Source organism: Melanaphis sacchari, unplaced genomic scaffold, assembly GCF_002803265.2.
Source record: "Melanaphis sacchari strain LSU unplaced genomic scaffold, SCAv2.0 Contig2_pilon_pilon, whole genome shotgun sequence".
In the NCBI taxonomy this organism is placed as follows: Eukaryota; Metazoa; Arthropoda; class Insecta; order Hemiptera; family Aphididae; genus Melanaphis; species Melanaphis sacchari.
The window spans coordinates 1,814,934-1,832,668 of record NW_020271173.1 but is presented as its reverse complement, the minus strand read 5'-3'; the positions used below and the strand labels follow the sequence as shown (position 1 = coordinate 1,832,668).

Here is a 17,735-nt window from a genome sequence, read left to right as displayed (position 1 = left end):
TTGATGAGGCTAAGGTAGCCAGTTCTAGCCTTGACTATTCTGTTATTACTAATAGCGAGAAAAATGTTTAGTATTAAAAAATTATAAAAAATAGCTACGATACGATTTTTAATATTGTTTTATTTTCAATATTTTGGTTCTTTATTATGCATATATTATACGACGAAACAGATTTTTAAATCTGTTAGTTATATTATATTTGTTGTTGGCATTTCGTAATTTGTGAATTCTCAAATTTTCAAGTTTGAAATAAAATTTGTTATTTTATAAGTACTAGAAAATACATATTTTTTCGGTTGGACCACACATAGACTTCATTGAATTTGCGAATTACACTCGAGTCTTAGACACTTGTCACGGTATAATGAAAATGTGCGCACGCACACTATACATATAAATATATATAGATTGGTTATTGTATTCATCGGTCTAAGCACGGTTCTCCTACGTTTTCTGCTGCAGTACACCCCGCGCGCATAGCATAAGGACACTCGACTTTCAGACCACATGCGTATATTATGCGATATAATATAATATACATATTATTGTGTACGTTATATATACATACGCCATACGCACGTCCGCGCTCCGGGTTTACATTTTATTGTTTTTTAATTTCTTTCTCTCGTACTCCCCAAATTTCGTCCACTTTTAACCCCTTCCCCACCACTACCCGATTACGCACCCCTTGGAAGCCGGACAACATTTCTCGCAGAGTAGTACTCATGATATACACATGGTCGCGGTCAGGATACTGTGGTTGTGGGTGGAAAGTGCGGGTGTGAAACACATACCAAAGCGCACTTATTCACTCATATGAAAATAATATGATATTTAAAACGATGCGAACCGTATAGTAACCGCGGTGAATTGCGCGGGGCGTCGGCGGCATAGGGCATATGCGCCGAGCCGCCCCCGGTGAGCCAGGATTGGTCTGTCCCGGTCCCGCCCCGAATACACACCACCGAGATTTCGAAGTCTTCAAATATTATCGCGGGCAGCACGTGCACCGAGGGGACGAGTGTATCGCCGGCGTTCGAAACGGTCGCAAGTGGATTGATGCTGTTTGCCTTTGCGGAATAACGATAACCGTCCGGATTCGTGGATGAATACAGGTACGAAACAAGATATTTTAATAATAATTTAAGCTATATAAATAAGATTATAAAATATTATTCATTTTTGTGTTTTAATAATAATGTTTATAAATTTATAATAATATAAAAGTATATTATTTATTATATACATTATATCTGTTGTCGTTTACGATGTGGCTCATTCTACTTGACGCTACAGTAATACGGTATAATGTCATACAACATCTGACGTTGGTATAGATATTATTTTACGTTAATTATGATTAATTAATTCATCAATAATAATTTTATCATGGCATTTTTTAAATTTTTTTTTAAAATTCGTAAAGATAGTATTTACCATTTATATGACCTAGATAATATTTAATATAGGTTACTGACCATCGAAATAAAATCAAGGTAAATACGATATAATAGTAATAAAGATACCATTAGTGCTGGGTTCAAATATAAATGAATTTTAGCCTGCACAGGAATTAAACATAAAAAATTATTACAAGTTAAATTAATAAACTAAAATATGTTGTGAATAATTATTATTCAAAAATTTATGACATTATACAATAATAAAAATATATATACTACATACGTAAAACTATGTATATTGTAAATAAATCGTTTTTATATTTTATATTTTAAAACAAACAATGTACCTATTCAAAACGAATACATATTAATCACATTTTCAAAACAAATGTTTTTAGTTCAAGATAGTCTTTCAATAAACAGTATTAAATACCTTTTTGTATCACAATTGTAAAATTAAAGCTAATATAATAAAAACTCACCTACAAATTATAAATGAACAAATTTTTTCAAAGGGTAGGATTTGTAGGATTTGACTTGAACAAAATAAATAAGTATATAAAAGTTTTCATTAAAATTATGGACAACAGAAATCACAATTTTATTTTAGGCTAAACTTTTACATCAAAAGTTTTGTTATCATGGCCATTCTTTTCATCATTTTTAATTTTGGCCCAGGGCTGTCGTTCTCCTGAAGCAAATATGGCATAGAATACGGCTCCAAACAAATATATACCGCTAGAAATTAAAAACACCAACTGCCATTCTTCTGCACTCTAGAAATATAATAATATTATAATAATTTAATAATGTTATATAATACTTATTATGTGAATCAAATAAAATTATAAAAATACTAACTTTGTGTTGTACAATAATACCGGCCAACATAGGACTCACAATGCCAGGTATAGTTGCAAACGTGTTGGAGATCCCTAACAAAATGCTGGCGTATTGAGGTGCTATATCCAAAGGGTTAATGCTGTGAAATTTAAACAAAAAGTTATAAATTATCTATCCTATATATATATAAAAAAAAAAATAAACAATTACCTGAATCCGGACCAAGCAAATGCTCCAAGACCCACTGCCAACGTCAAACAAATTATAGATCCACTTTCAGATGTAGAATTTGATGCTAAATACATGAATATAGTTTGACTTACAAAAGCACCACAATTAAAAACCTTTCTCACCTGTGAAAGTTATTTTGGATATTTTTAAATTTATATACTGCAGTCACAATGATATATTATAAATACGAACCTGTGTAGTAGTGAGTATTTCATTTTTCCGAAGCCAATCTACAAAGAACCCACTAAATTGGAGAATGATAGACATAACAAGGTATGGAAGAGCTGATAGTAAACTTCCTTTTCCAATATTAAACTTCAGTACATCTGCAAATCAAAAATAAATTAATAAATTGGAAGTTATTTTTTAAATTTAATTGTGTAATTACCGTTCATGTAGCTTGGTAATTGAGTAAGTAATGTGTAGAATCCCCAGTTTTCACAAAAATGGGCACATGTTATCGCCCAAACTGGCATCGATGTTAATATATCTTTCCAGGGATAGTTAAGAAAACTGACTACAAACAAATTTAGATATATTATGATATATACATTAAGAAGTCAAAACAATGTATTTACTTTTATTGTCATCTGTCGGACCTATTGAATCGATTATGTAATTGAGTTCTTCTTTCGTAATGCGTTTGTCTTCTACTGGAGATTCAGTGATCCACGTCAACCAAATCACACACCAAATTATAGCTATGAAACCTATAAACGTAGAAAATAATATGTAAATTTGATATTATTACAAGCTATAACCTTAGGAGGTCAACAGAAGAGGAAGAAGGATTTTCTTGACTTTAGGTAATAATGTCAAAATCCAAACAAATGTCTGTCTACGTTCACAATACATATTATTTCAAAATCTGTTAATGTTTTTGAAAATGTTTTTTTTTATATGATTTCCAATTGAAATAATACAACATTTTATATGAATTACAATATATCTTAAAATTTTTAATCGTTATAATTTTAAGTTGCTTATTTTTTTAAATGACAACATAAATATTTTTAATTTCATGTTCTAAAGCAGAATTTTTATTCGGATTTAAGTATTTCAAAACATAAAATCAAAATTAGAACGAGTAGTTTTTGAGTTAAAAGTATATAAAGTTAGATGAACGTAGTGGAGTGGTATGGAAATACTCTGCTATATGTTAGTCATTAAAAATACTTAAATATTTATAGCTTATAAACTACTTGTTTAAATTTCGATTTTAATTTATGTATTTAAATACAAATTGAAATATTTTGCTTCTAAATATTCGATTAAAAATTTATATTGTGATTCATAAAGTAATATTTATAACGAACGAAAAAAAATAAATATATTAAAATACATTATTGTTTTAAAAAAAATTGTTTTATTTTGATTAGAAGTCATTTGGAAAAAATATTTTTAAAAGAGTTAATTGATTTTGAAATAATGAGTGCTGTTCAATAAAATAATTACTCATTATATATATAAAGGTATTTATTGTACATTATAATGATATTATAACAAAATAAATACGTGTAGATTGTCAATTATTATTATATTGACAAAATAAATGTATAATTATTTGAACAAACCTGGTACGTAAAATGTAGATGGCCAACCGTAATTTTCGGCTAACCAACCGCACATCGGGTATCCGAAAACCGTACCCACAAAACTACCAGAAAAAGCAAACGATCCTAATCGGGTGCGTTCGGCGGGCGGCGCCCATCTCGACCATACGGCATGTATACCAGGATATACGACTCCCTGGGTACAACAAGTTTAAGTTTCAATATTACGTTGGTGATATTTAGCGGGTAGAATGAATCCCGTCGGTCGTATATATTTATGTACCATACCTCAAATACTCCCTCGATGACTCTGAGAACAAGGACTAGATAAACTGAATATCTGGCAGCCGCGGGGGTGAGGATCGTTAGGATCGCTGTGCATAATACTCCATAACCGATTAATTTCACGCCTCCTATTTTTGCGCCCAGCAAACCTCCGATCAATTGCGTAGAAATATATCCATAAAAGAACGAACTTAAAATCGCCCCACGAAGTTCTGGACTCCAGTCGAACTCGCTTGTCTGCAGTCAAAACATTACACCTTATAATATACAATGTAAAATATTTTTGCAAGATTATTAGAACATTTTTAGATTTTATAAAATTAATAAAAATTTTCAGCTCTGCATTAATTGATTGTACGATTTTTTAATTTAATGTTTATAACATGTTATAAACTAATAAATTACCGAAGATTATGTCCGATGAAAAAAGAATACGTAGACATATTACGAACATTTGAATTTATTTATATAGATGTTAATAATTTTTGTTCATGCTACATAGTTTATAAAATATCCGCACAACTCAACTTTCATTTAAATTGCGATATTATCTTTAACGACACTATACAACAGTAAAACATGTGTAAAAAGAAAGTGAAATGGTACTTATACGCAAGTGTTTGCGGTCATACCCACGTATTATCAATATGTATTTATAAATATACATACCATAATTCCATACATTCTAGTTAATATGTATATTATGAGCAGAGTGAAAAATAATTGCACATTTTAATTGACATATCATGTAATAAATAATGGCTTATTTTGAAACACTCTTACAGTATTATAGTGGATTTTATTGCACCTATATCATATGTGTATTGTTTATTCACTAGAAAATATATAACATAAACTGACCTTAAATTAATGATAACATTTTCACGTTTTTACTTTCATTTCCCAAGGCGTTTATTCGATAATAGTAACATGTATATTGTACTTGAAACATACACGTTTGTAATACTAATGTGCAGAGATATAAATGTTAAATAAAAAAAAAAAAGTTTTGATCGAATTTGAAGAGTGTACACGATGTGTGTATATGTTTTACATACGTTGGACTGAATCGAAAAGACGACAACTCAATAGCTTCAACATTGACAATTAAAACCATCAAAAAACTATCTATTGAAATAGTTACTCACCTTTGTGTCCGAAGACGATGTCATGGCTACAATTCCGACGCTCAAATTCACCCGAAGTGTGTAGACGTTGAAGAAACCCAAAAATGCCAGGAACGCGACCAAGTTCCTGCGCTGTTTCCAAAACGGTGGTTGGCCATCGCTGTCGGAAACACAAAATACAATTACTTATATTATATCGATGGCTTTTAGAACACATTTAAACATTATATCATTTATTTAAGTTTTTTCCGCGGTCGTTTTTGCTTCGTCGGACGGCGAACATTGACCGCGAAACGTATAATATCTAGTATGAATGCATGTATGTACCTATGGTTTTCGGGTGGCCGGTCCATGGTTAACTGAACTCGCGCAACACTGGCACACGAACGACTGGTTTATTAGAATGTTATTCTCATACCACTTCCTTGATCGACAATTTAGTCGTATACGGTTCTCCGGTATCTATGTTGGGCAAACCTACTTCAACACAGTCTCGACCGCTCGAGGTGTAGTGTGGTGTAATAGTATACTCGCAATGATAATGTTTTTTTGTACGTAACACGTGCAAAATTCAAATGTTAAATTGAATTTAAGCCACGCGTGTGCCATGAAAAAAAATTTGTACAATCAGATGGGTAAATAATCTTAACGAATTTAATATTGATAAAAGTGTGGAACTAAACCAATACCTCGATTTATTATGACACTGTAACAGCGTAGAAATGTAGAAGTATTAATAAGTTATTGGTCGTCAATTTGGTGGATATTACTATTTATTGTAATAAAATCGAATACAAAATGTTACGCCTATAGGAGGAATTAAAAAAAAAAAACGATTTGTGTATCATTTGGTCTATACTCTATAGTATATTTTATCTAGTAAAAGTGTTAGTTGTAATAATCGTCTCTCCCTTTTTGATCAACAAGTGGTCAGTTTTTCGTTGTTCATCGTACCGTGTAGAACATTGTTTCATATACCAAGGTTTAAGATTAAATTCATTGTCTAAAATCGTTCATATACACACTATAGAACATTTGGAAAAGTTGTATTTTAAAGTAGGTAATGGCGCGTTTCAAAGTATGTTACAGGCAATATAATATTAATAAATAAGACGTGACTAAAATATTTATATTTTGCTATTGAGCGTAGAATTTTTTGTTTATTATAATCCCTCTAAATTGATTTTTTTCATACACGCATGTGTTATTATGTTATATAATATAGTTCATAATACTTTTATATCACTAAAATGCCTTAATTACTTTTATTTAAATAATATAATTTACTTGATTTTATATCAGTATTTTATAATATCACAGTTTTTATTTTAACGGCGAGAATGCAAAAGTTTACTCGGTCGAATATTGATAATGAGTACTTAATGATTTTTAAATCTAATAATTTCATTCTGATTTCAAAACAAGTGAGATACTTAATTTGATTCAAGGAATTATCATTATAAGTACATATTATTTTGTATATTTTAACTGTATTTATACTTAAATTTTATTATTGAAAATGTAGAGAAAAAAAACTATATATTTGGTAAAATTTACGTAAGTCTATATTATTATTTGAACAGGATATTTTAATATAAAAAGCTTTTTTAGCATAAATTATTCAAAAGTTTTATTTTTTTAATTAAGCTTATCCATTTTTTTATAACATAAATTTGTTTATGTTAATTTTTTAATATTTTATACTTATTATTAATATACTACCTTTCAATCTACATACATAATTTCAAATATTTTAAAATTTCTTGTTTAATCATTAATAAATACTTCATAATATTTTAAAGCATCTAATTCGCCGACTAGCAAGAAAGCTGATAAGCAATATTATATTAAGATTTACTGTGATTACAGATAAAACTTAACTGCGAGTATTGTATAATTAGATATATTATATTATTATAATAATAACATTTTCAATCATTATTCAATTTTCTAATGTTTAATGAGTAACAATCAATGTATTCAATTTTCTTCAATGAACGCTTAAAAATTTTCACTTACCTATAAATATTTAATATAAAAAATAATTATTTTGATAAAGTATTAACATTTTTATACAGAATACACTGAGTACTATTTTTGATACTGCATACTGTAAGTAGTATCTGCTATACATTATTATATTGTTTTCGATATTTTAGGACTTACATTATAGTATATCAGTAAATTCTTCACGCCATACATAAATTATATTGTACAGTATATTATTGCTTATTATTGAATTCATAAACACATATTAATTTTAAAGGGTTAAATTATGTCACAATGTTTCTTGGTAATTGAACACCTGTTGTATCACATGACGCTAGGTATAGGTAATTAAAATGATATAGTGTTGGGATTGGCAATAGGCCTAAATATAATTTGAGAAATTGAAGTTGATAAATTTTGATTCATTAAATTGTATCAAAAAGAAATTATGATTTTTTTGTTTGTTCATAAAAGAAAAATTTTAAACTTAATTATTAAACACGTTACCTCATTAAAAAATGTTCGCGTGTCTACAAATTAAAGAGATATATCAAAGTCTAACGAATAAAACACCGTTAAAAGGTATAAAAAAAAAAATTATTATTATAGATTATAGAATTAAAATGATTATAATAATAATACATACAACAACATAAGTATCAACATAAATTAGTTTACGTTCTAATTGAACTTTTAGATTACGATACATTTATAAATTAATATCATTTCTCAGATGTGTAGTTCAACCTATAATTAATAGATAAAATAATACCTTACATGTAAGTACATATTAGTACCTTCATACATTACGATTAGTTGATAACCCTACAATACTATAACATATTTTATATAAAGTGTACAGGGTATTTCATTTAACAGCAAACTTTTTTTGTAATAAAAAATATTTACGTTTTTAAAAATAATCATTATACACATTCTGAAATCATTACAAAACAACATTTCATAAAGTTATAAAAGCATTTTTTTTTCATTACTATAAGTTTTTTAAGTTTTTAATTTTTTTAATTGCAATAAAATTTTTTATATCGTGTTCTATGGCACAATATTTTTTCAAAAATTTTAAACCAATTGTTAATTAATCACAACCCCATAGTTATTTAAGCTTTAGATAACCGAGTAGAAAACCAACATTTGCGGAATGCCGATGCAGTTCCACTCAACTTCGTTCATAAAATAATAAATACCTTTAAGTTATAACTGAATAAGTATTAGAATCTAGAAGTTTCAAGTTATAACTTATTATATAATGGTTTTAAATTTGATTTTTATTTATCAAAATTCTTAAAAAAAGTACTTTTCGAATTATCAATTAAAAATGTGTGTAATATGACGTTATCTGTTAAAAAGTAAGAATTTTGTAAAATTATATTATTAAAAAAATTATTTTAACGAGAATTCATTAAAAAAAATAAATAATTATCGAGATGAATGTTCATTATTAAGAATCACTGGATGACTCTGTATAAACTATAATGTTACACGCTTTTAAGATTCTAACGGTAAACTAAAATTATATACGATGGATGACATAATATAAATCATTGTCTACTGATTATTTTATAGTTATTATTTATATCGCTCTGTCATCATGTCTTCTATTTATTTATGTATACATATATATTATATTAAGCACAATTTTGGTGCAAAACACGACAGATACTTTATAATATTATTATCTATATTCTGTAAACTATTTGTATATTATGTTTCCAAAATTCGTTTAATTCGAAATATCGATAAATACGCAATTATAGTTATAAGTAAGGTACTAAGTATCTACATAATATGCAATAGTTGTTAACAATAATTATTTCAAGAAGTCATAAAATATGATCTTTTCTAAATAACTATCATGCAAGTTATTTTAGAAGTTAATCGCGTATAATAAAAACCATTTATTATTTACATAGTTTTTAATTTTCGTAGATACCTATGAGGGGCCATGCGATACGATGTTTTAATATCGTCATGAGCAATATACTGTATAAAGACCAAATTGCCAAAACGTGTGTGTACTGTGTATACATAAGATATACTGGAGTAATTTTCACGATATATTCTAATAGTTAATCGGAAATAAATAATAGGTATAGTATTAGATATTCTAATGAAAGAAAAAAACAATAATAATAAATAGTTGACGTTTAACGATTATTTCGGCATATGAAAATGCAATATTCACACAAATATATATTTAGCTTAACAAAAAGTATTAAACATAATATTTACTCAAACACGCAATGTCGTTAAACTAATATATCTATATATATATATAATTAATACTATTAATACGTATATTTAATTAACAACCTTATTACGCTCCTATTATTTCTTTTCAATAGGATTTCGATTTTGTTATTTTTTGGAGAAATAAATAATAATAAATAAATAATATTTAAAAATTTTTTTTGACAAAACAACGTTTACCGGGTCAGCTAGTTTATTTATAAAAATTGTAAATGATCACAAATTTGTTTAAATAAATATACTAATTATGTAAAATCGGATATACCTAATATGTTTATACTTATTGGCACACTATTGTTTATTATATTTTATTTTTATAAATTCACGTGAAATATTTCAAGTATCTTTTTCAAACATCTACAAAGAACGTTAAGTCTGTTAAGTCGTTACAGCGTTACAAATACGCATGACGTCCATCCGGTCGTCTCCCTATATAAAATCTTGATTTTATTACATTATTTTACCAAGCTCCACCGACGGATAACAATTGAGGTAATTGAATACGCGCTACGCGCCAACCTTGTTATATTATAATTTCATCACCTGGAAGGGCGAACGAAATTTTTTTATGTTGACTATTAAGGTTGTAGTAGACGTTTGTCGTCGAAATAATATGATAGCGATAATTTTCCGTTAACCGATTAGAATCTAAAAATGTATTATCAATGCGTACAGGTCACGACGTCATAGTAGCGTAATAGTATATAAAATAAGCAACAATAGTTGCTTTCTCATCAATTCTCTCTTTGTACCTATATATTGTATATATTTATAGTATATACTTATATTAGTAAATGAATAGCAAAGCTATAATTAGTCTTTGTATCTAGTTGTTTTATTAACAAATGCCAAATTGTACTTTTTTATGTATTTCTCAAGTTTGAAGTTATATTGGTTGGCTTTTGTATTCTAATAATGAATTTCATTTTGTGTAAAGTGTAATCAAAGTATTTTAAATGTTACACTTATGACGTATCTTTCTACGTTTTTAATATTGTTCCATAAAAATTTCTCCTGTAATATTCGTTGATCGTACAATTGGATAAATTCAGTGTCATTCATACATCATATTTTGACCTTCAACAGCTATAGTCATAGAATATTGAATTTTTTTAAGCCCACTGCATATTATATCAATTAAGTATCGTGAACAGCCGATTAGCTTTTTAGAGTCCATTACATAATATAAAATACTCACTTTGGCTTTCAAAAAAAATATATATTTTTATTTTTATTAATACATTTTCCCGACTTTTGAAAAATTAACTTAGGTAATACACATTTGAATATGGGAACGATCACGTTTGAGTCTATGTTTATTAAATTACGGTTATTCAGTCTGCAGTTTTGTGGACCGTTTGCATTGCAAGTGATCGACAACGCTTGAACATAGTTTCCTAAAGTATTTTTCGATCGATAGTTTATTAAAATGTGTATGGATTGCATCGTTTCGTACACACCAGTGAGCATATGAAATTATATTTAGGGTTTTAGAATTGTAAGACTGGTGCTTTTTTTTATGAGAGCACATTTTTTTCCGGGCAGAGATTACATACAACATAACAGTGGTCGGATTTAATACTTATACGAAATATTAACGAACATTTTTAGAGCAATAAAGTGTTAACGATTAATTTTAGTGGATATAATATTTTTAAGCAGTATATAATTTAAAACAAATCTGTGAGTGTTCAAAGGCGATAATTTCATGTGTCTAATTGTGGTTTCAGATTACAACCAGTTTAGCAGGATGACAATGGACGTCCACCAGCACAGAAACGTGACGACGGCCGCATCCTCGTCGCCGCCGTCGCGGTACTCGCCGCCAGTGGCCGCCGGCATCGCGCAGCCGGTACAGACGTCGTTGCCCGAGGCCGTGGTCGCGCTGCACCAGAGGCCGCAAAAGCGAAGTTTCGACGTGGCGTTCCTGATGGCGCCGGACGACCTGAGCAAGCGAAGACCGCGGCCACTGCAGGCCACGCAGCCCGTCGCCCGGTCGGCGTTCACCAAGGTGTCGCCGGACCCGCCGTCGTCACTGTCGCCGGCGTCGTCGCCGGCCACGCCGCCGCCCGCGGATTTCACCGCTTACATGCACCACGGACAGCTCCACCACCAGCAACAGCAACAGCTCCTCTCACATCACCAGCCGCAGCAAGAGTGCAGCCTCAGCCCGCCACTGCCGCCGGCCGCGACGCATTTCATGTCACCGTTTCCGCTTGGCTTCCGGTCGCCGTTCGCGCTAATGATGCCGCCCCGGCCGCAGCCCGCCGCGGTCAGCTGCAAAGACTATCAGTCGCCACTTCAACCACCGCCGCTGCACCACCACCATCAGCAACAGCAGCAGCAGCAACAGCAACAGCAGCAGCAACAACAGCAACAGCAGCAGCAGCAACACCACCACCACCACCACCAGCTGCAGTCGCTGCCGTCGCCTTCGCCCCTGCAGTTCGGACAGGCAGCGGCTGCGGCGGCGGCCGTGGCTGCGCTACCAGCCATGCTGTTACCCGCGTCCATCGCCGCGGCCGCGCTCACGTTACCGTCGCAAAACGTGTGCGCCAAGTGCAACGTGAGTTTCCGCATGACGTCCGATCTGGTGTACCACATGCGGTCGCACCACAAGGGAGGCGACGGCAGCAACGGCGGCGGCGCCGGTGGCGGCATCGGCGGCGGCGTTGGGGGAGGCTCAGTGGCGGGCGTCGGTGCAGATGCCAAGAAACGACGGGACATGGACAAGCTCCGGTGTCCGGTGTGCGACGAGAGCTTCCGGGAACGGCACCACTTGACGCGGCACATGACCGCCCACCAGGACAAAGAAGGCGACCGGCTCGACGACGAGGACGACGCGCCGATTCAGCAACAACACCACCAGCCGCTCCAACACCAGCACCAGGGGGCTAAATGACGCAAGTCGGCCGCGGGCGGACGGAGGCGCAACGCCTCGTACTCGCGCTTCGCGGACGACCATCGCGTGTAGACGCACCTCCCCTCATCGCTACTTGTACGACCTCCCCTCTCCCCCATCGAGCACCCGTATCTTCCCTGCAGCCGCGTTGACCGAAGATCATTGTTTGTCCGTCAGCGTACGATACATCATATTGTCGTAATTCAGTATAGGCGCACTGAGTCGCTGCACATGGTGCACAGCGGTATCTTGTTCGAATGGTATGTCGCGTGAACTTTCGTAGTGAGTGCACGAAAAGTCTAAGCCAACCAATAGCCATATACATATATCATTACAGGTCCTCACACGAAGATCTCTCCGGTCAGAAGACTCATGTATGTACAGAGTGTATCACAACGATCTGACAGGTTCAAATGTAATTTTAATGTAAAATTGTCACGTATCCAGGATACATCGTGTATTTATTACGTATAGCTTAACTCGACTAACTCGTGTTTACACGTATTTATGTTTTAATTGATTTATTGGGGGGTTTTTTTACGAATGATTCATAGTCGTATTTTTAATTCAATCAGATTTTTTAAATTACAAAACAAAGTGACATTTTAACGAAGATCAGACCATAGTGCCCTATTATCGACGTTTCAGTATGATAACTTTTATATATTGAAAACATATTATTCATTGACATACCTGTAATCAGAATAAATAGATTCGGGTACCATTAATTTATTGTGGATGTAATACACTATAATATAAGTAGTTGGGTCTTTTTAAATGTACATATACCTCCATATTTCACACATATTTCGTAATGTTATAGTTAATGAGATTTCTTCTATAGAGTAATATTACTCACAATGGTTGTAACGTATATACCTATACACAGTTGTTTTTTTTCACATGCTTTTCATGTTATAGAATCATGTAGCTTTACGCGAATTCGCGTTCATATAGGATTAAAAATTAACTGCGTCCAAGACGGCTATAATTTTCAATTACTTTGCATGGATAATATGTATATTTTTTTTTTTACTCGAATTCGATTTTGGCCGGTCTTGTAGCTTTCTTTTTTTTATGCAGTATATGTGTATGTATATATATATATATACACACACTTTACCCTCTAATGCGAAAACAAGGGTGACCATTAGGGTCGACAAAAATGACAAATGTCCATACAAATCATAGTCGAATACGAGTAATAATTAACCGTGTCCACGAGGGTTAGTTGAGGGGTGGGGAAATTTAATTCTGTAATGGGGTCCGATAAATAGATTAAAATGCCCTTTTGGCCTTAATAAATATTGTCACGTGATCACTGTTTGTATAATTTTAGTATTAAAATTAAATGGACCGAAATCAAATGATAGCGATTTTAAAATTCAATTCTATAACATTACATCTGTAGGGCTACCTATTCACGCACTATATTTTCCCAACGTGGTATTACGTCATGACGTATGTAGTAAACTCGTTAATAATGTATAGATATGTGTGTGTGTGTGTATTATCATTGTTACTAATTTTTTGATAAACTATAAAATATATTCCGTTAGTCTGTATATCATTTAACGTTTCGATAATATTAGGTTCCATATCTTCTGTTCATAAACAATTTATATTAATTAGCTACTATTGAATAAATGGTTCATAATTATTTAAATTAAACTATAACTAAATTAATCGAGTGTGTCAACATAATAGTAATGTTTAAGTGTATTTTCTATTGTATAAATATTATTTAATCTAAATATTGTTACTAAAATTAATCGTTATTTAGCGTTTTACTATTTCTTATTTTGTTTTATGTTATATCGTGTTTCTTATGTATCATATAATATAACCATTAGGTATATAACATAATTTATTATTATACCTTCTTTTGCTATGCATGCATAGAAAGTTAAGTGTCTGAATTGTTATTCGCTAAATTATTATTAGTATTGATTAGAAAAACCTGCTGATAATATTATTTAGAACTATTTAATAAAAATAAATAAAAGTTTCAAAATTTAAATTTGTTATTTTTATGTATACCTATTTATATTTTACATAAATATTGTATCATTGTTTTTAATTATTCTTTTATATTTCCTTTATTTATATGTAAGAACTTACTTGCCTTATTAAGATTATGATAAATACTAAGTAATTTAACATTTCAGGAAATTTTATCCATGAATTATCATTTTTTAATTAGCTACAAGATTAAGTTTAAAAGAACTTTAAATTTAAAAAATATGGAATTTGATCAATATTCACAAAAAGAATTTGAACATTTCAAATGCCTATAGGTAAAAGATGGTTTAAATATTTTGAAAATGTTCATTATGTGTGGAAAATTATATTTGATTAAAGATGGAAAGATTCATAATACTACGAAGTACTATTAATAATTTTTGAATTGCAATTTGTAATAATTTAACAAAAACTATTCAGTGAGAAATTTTATTTTATGTGTCGAATATAATTCAATATTCAATAATGCTTTATTGTTCAAATTAAAACTTCAATCATTCATAACAATAATGCACAATGTCTGTCTTATAGGTATATACTAGTATAATAATCTTTCTAGTTAAACATTTATACGGAATCATATGTTAAATTTTTAAACAAAAGGTATTAAATTAAAAATTCCAAAGCTCAGTGGTTTTTCAAATTTATTTTTTATTATTTTAAACCTAAATATAAAAACATATAGATGAAATTGTCATAATTAATTACCGAATATTTCACTCAAAACTTAATATTCAATCTAATCCTCTTATTTCAAAACTATCATAAAAAATACGTCCGTGAAATTCAAAGAAATGTTTAAATCGAAATTGTCTCAAAGACTAACTTATTTAAATTAAATTAATTTAGTTAAGAGTGTCTAAACTGTGGGTTAAGCCTAAGTTATTTTTTTATTATATTCAAATGCATTGTTGTTATAATAAATGTACTTATTGTACATAAGTCTTTAGTAGTATGTAAATATTTACAAATTAAATTACACTTAAAAAAAAACCAGAAATGTTTTGTCAGGAAGTTTTAAATAGATACTGTAAAACTTTAAAAATTGCCGGTGAAAGTTCCGTCAAGATAAGATTTCCGATGTACAGAGATGCTACACGAAACTCAGAAGAGGTTATTTTATAATAATAAAAAATAAACTTTGTAGAACAAAATATATATTACTCATTTCGCTCAAAATCAAACGTAATGTATTATATTCAATTTACTATTGATAATACTATGAAAGTTTAAAAAAATTGAGTTTTTATAATTTAAAATAATTTTACGTGACACTATAGCTTTAGATAGGTACCTTATTATGATTAGTAAATTATTAATTCGAAACGCCATAATCCATAAAATGCGTTTATATCAATAAATTTTAAAAGTGTGTTATATAATTTTAAATAACAATAGGAGAATATAATCATAATATTATTTTAATAATTACCAATATATTATATTAATATGATATGAATGAATAAAACAATTTAAAACGAGTTAAATATTTATCAACAGACCATATTCGAAACTTTACTATTACTATCATTATACGCGTGCAATGCTGTTCATAATAATATTAGACGAGACGTAATACCCATACAATACAGAAGGTGTCGTACCCTGAAAACTTTTAGCGAAACAACTACTAAATATACGATAAGCTAAAGTTCAACTTGAACATTTGTTCTTTTTATTGCGATCTACCCACTATACAATAATTTATTTTTAAACCATGACAGGTTCAATTTTTTTTTATTCATCTCTGAGCTAAATCGGGTCTCCAGTTGATCATAAAACAACAGTGCGTTATTATTATTACTTTGCGCGAGTTTTTCGCTTTTCCATTGAATGTATAATTTGTTCACGAATACCCGTACAGACGTCTTATAAAAATGCAAAAATCAAAAATCCGTCGTAAAGAAAAAAAAGTATAATATAGAAACTTTGAGTTTTTATTGTCTCGTCTCACTCCAAGGGTTTGAGGAAATATCTTATAGACCGTCGTAAAAAAAGCAAAATAAAAAATAACACGCGCATCCTGCCGTCGCTGTCTATCTGTGGCTGGCGCTCTGCGTCTCACATTTCTGTCTCTACCGCTCACTCCTACTCTCTGTCTATTTTCCTCTCTCTCTCTTATCATACGCCATCCATATTGACCGAGAGCACCGAGAAAGCCCTAACGACTATTACCGCAGATGACCATAAATCACATATATAACCCCCGCGTTCCTTCGCATATTTTTCCGGATAGCGTGAGAGGGGGAAAAGATGAAGAAAAAAAATCGTAAGACTTACACACTCACACGCCCGTGCCCGTACGCAAGCCCCCTTAAGGTTAGTCCTCAGACTACCGAATGTAATATGTGCGCGTGTGTACGCTCGAGCTCGCGCGTATGGCGCGGGGTAGGGAGGTCAATAAAAGTGGAAATCTACAAGACGGAGCCTGGCGGCGCTATTCATGGTGGCCGGAACGGATGACGCCCCGCGCGTTATGTGTGTTATATCCTTCTCCCCTACTCATCTTTTTTCTCCCGCCGCCGTACAATATACAAACAGCCCACCATACCGCTGCCGTCTTAACCTTACCCGGACGCCGCCATTGCAAATAGATATATACACATACTGCACACACATCATATATATATATACGTACATACGTACACGTTTATTATTATTATATGATATAATATATGAATGTGTGTGTGTATTATATATCCTTGTCCGATATAATACACAGCCGCGGTACGGGCTGTACGAGTAGATAACAGCTGGAAATATAAATCCCTACGAGAGGAAAATCATCCCCTACCGCCGCCGCGTCGAGTCGACAAACCGCGAGTGGTTTCTCGCGCACACGCTTTTAAAAGATTTATTAATAATACGATATATCCTCTTAAATATATATATATATATAAGCTTTTGACATAATATATATCCCTTGGCCTCCGTATTCCGATTCTGAATTGTACCGCACGAATAACCGCATCATATTGCTGTAAATTGCCACGGGTTTCAGAATACTAAACTTTACTTACCTAATAATATAATATTACACGTATTATAATGGTATATAGTGTAAAGTTTTTTGTACGCATATTATACGAAACGTTTGTTGTTGAATTTCACG

At 31.5% G+C, this 17,735-nt stretch overlaps 2 protein-coding genes across 3 annotated transcripts; one reads left to right on the top strand and one right to left on the bottom strand.

The window, feature by feature from the left end:
- The first annotated feature begins 1,027 nt into the window (after positions 1-1,027).
- Positions 1,028-14,286, top strand: LOC112595845 (hormone receptor 4-like). Of its 2 annotated transcripts, XR_003114737.1 has the most exons (3): positions 1,028-1,115; positions 11,430-12,861; positions 12,939-14,286. XR_003114737.1 is itself a non-coding variant. In XM_025341226.1 (2 exons), exons 1-2 carry the CDS (start codon positions 1,106-1,108, stop codon positions 12,599-12,601), a joined length of 1,182 nt encoding a protein of 393 aa, XP_025197011.1. In that variant the 5' UTR covers positions 1,028-1,105; the 3' UTR covers positions 12,602-14,286. The 2 variants fall into 2 exon arrangements, 1 of the variants encoding a protein (XP_025197011.1); XM_025341226.1 differs by having other exon boundaries at positions 11,430-14,286.
- On the bottom strand, positions 1,951-5,880 carry LOC112595844 (vesicular glutamate transporter 1). The gene is made up of 10 exons (XM_025341225.1): positions 5,770-5,880; positions 5,464-5,602; positions 4,319-4,552; positions 4,052-4,226; positions 3,056-3,187; positions 2,866-2,994; positions 2,670-2,803; positions 2,457-2,599; positions 2,265-2,385; positions 1,951-2,179 (listed from the first exon to the last, which is right to left on the bottom strand). The coding sequence occupies exons 1-10, from the start codon at positions 5,793-5,795 to the stop codon at positions 2,015-2,017; spliced, it is 1,398 nt and encodes a 465-aa protein (XP_025197010.1). The 5' UTR covers positions 5,796-5,880; the 3' UTR covers positions 1,951-2,014.
- Positions 14,287-17,735: the final 3,449 nt, after the last annotated feature.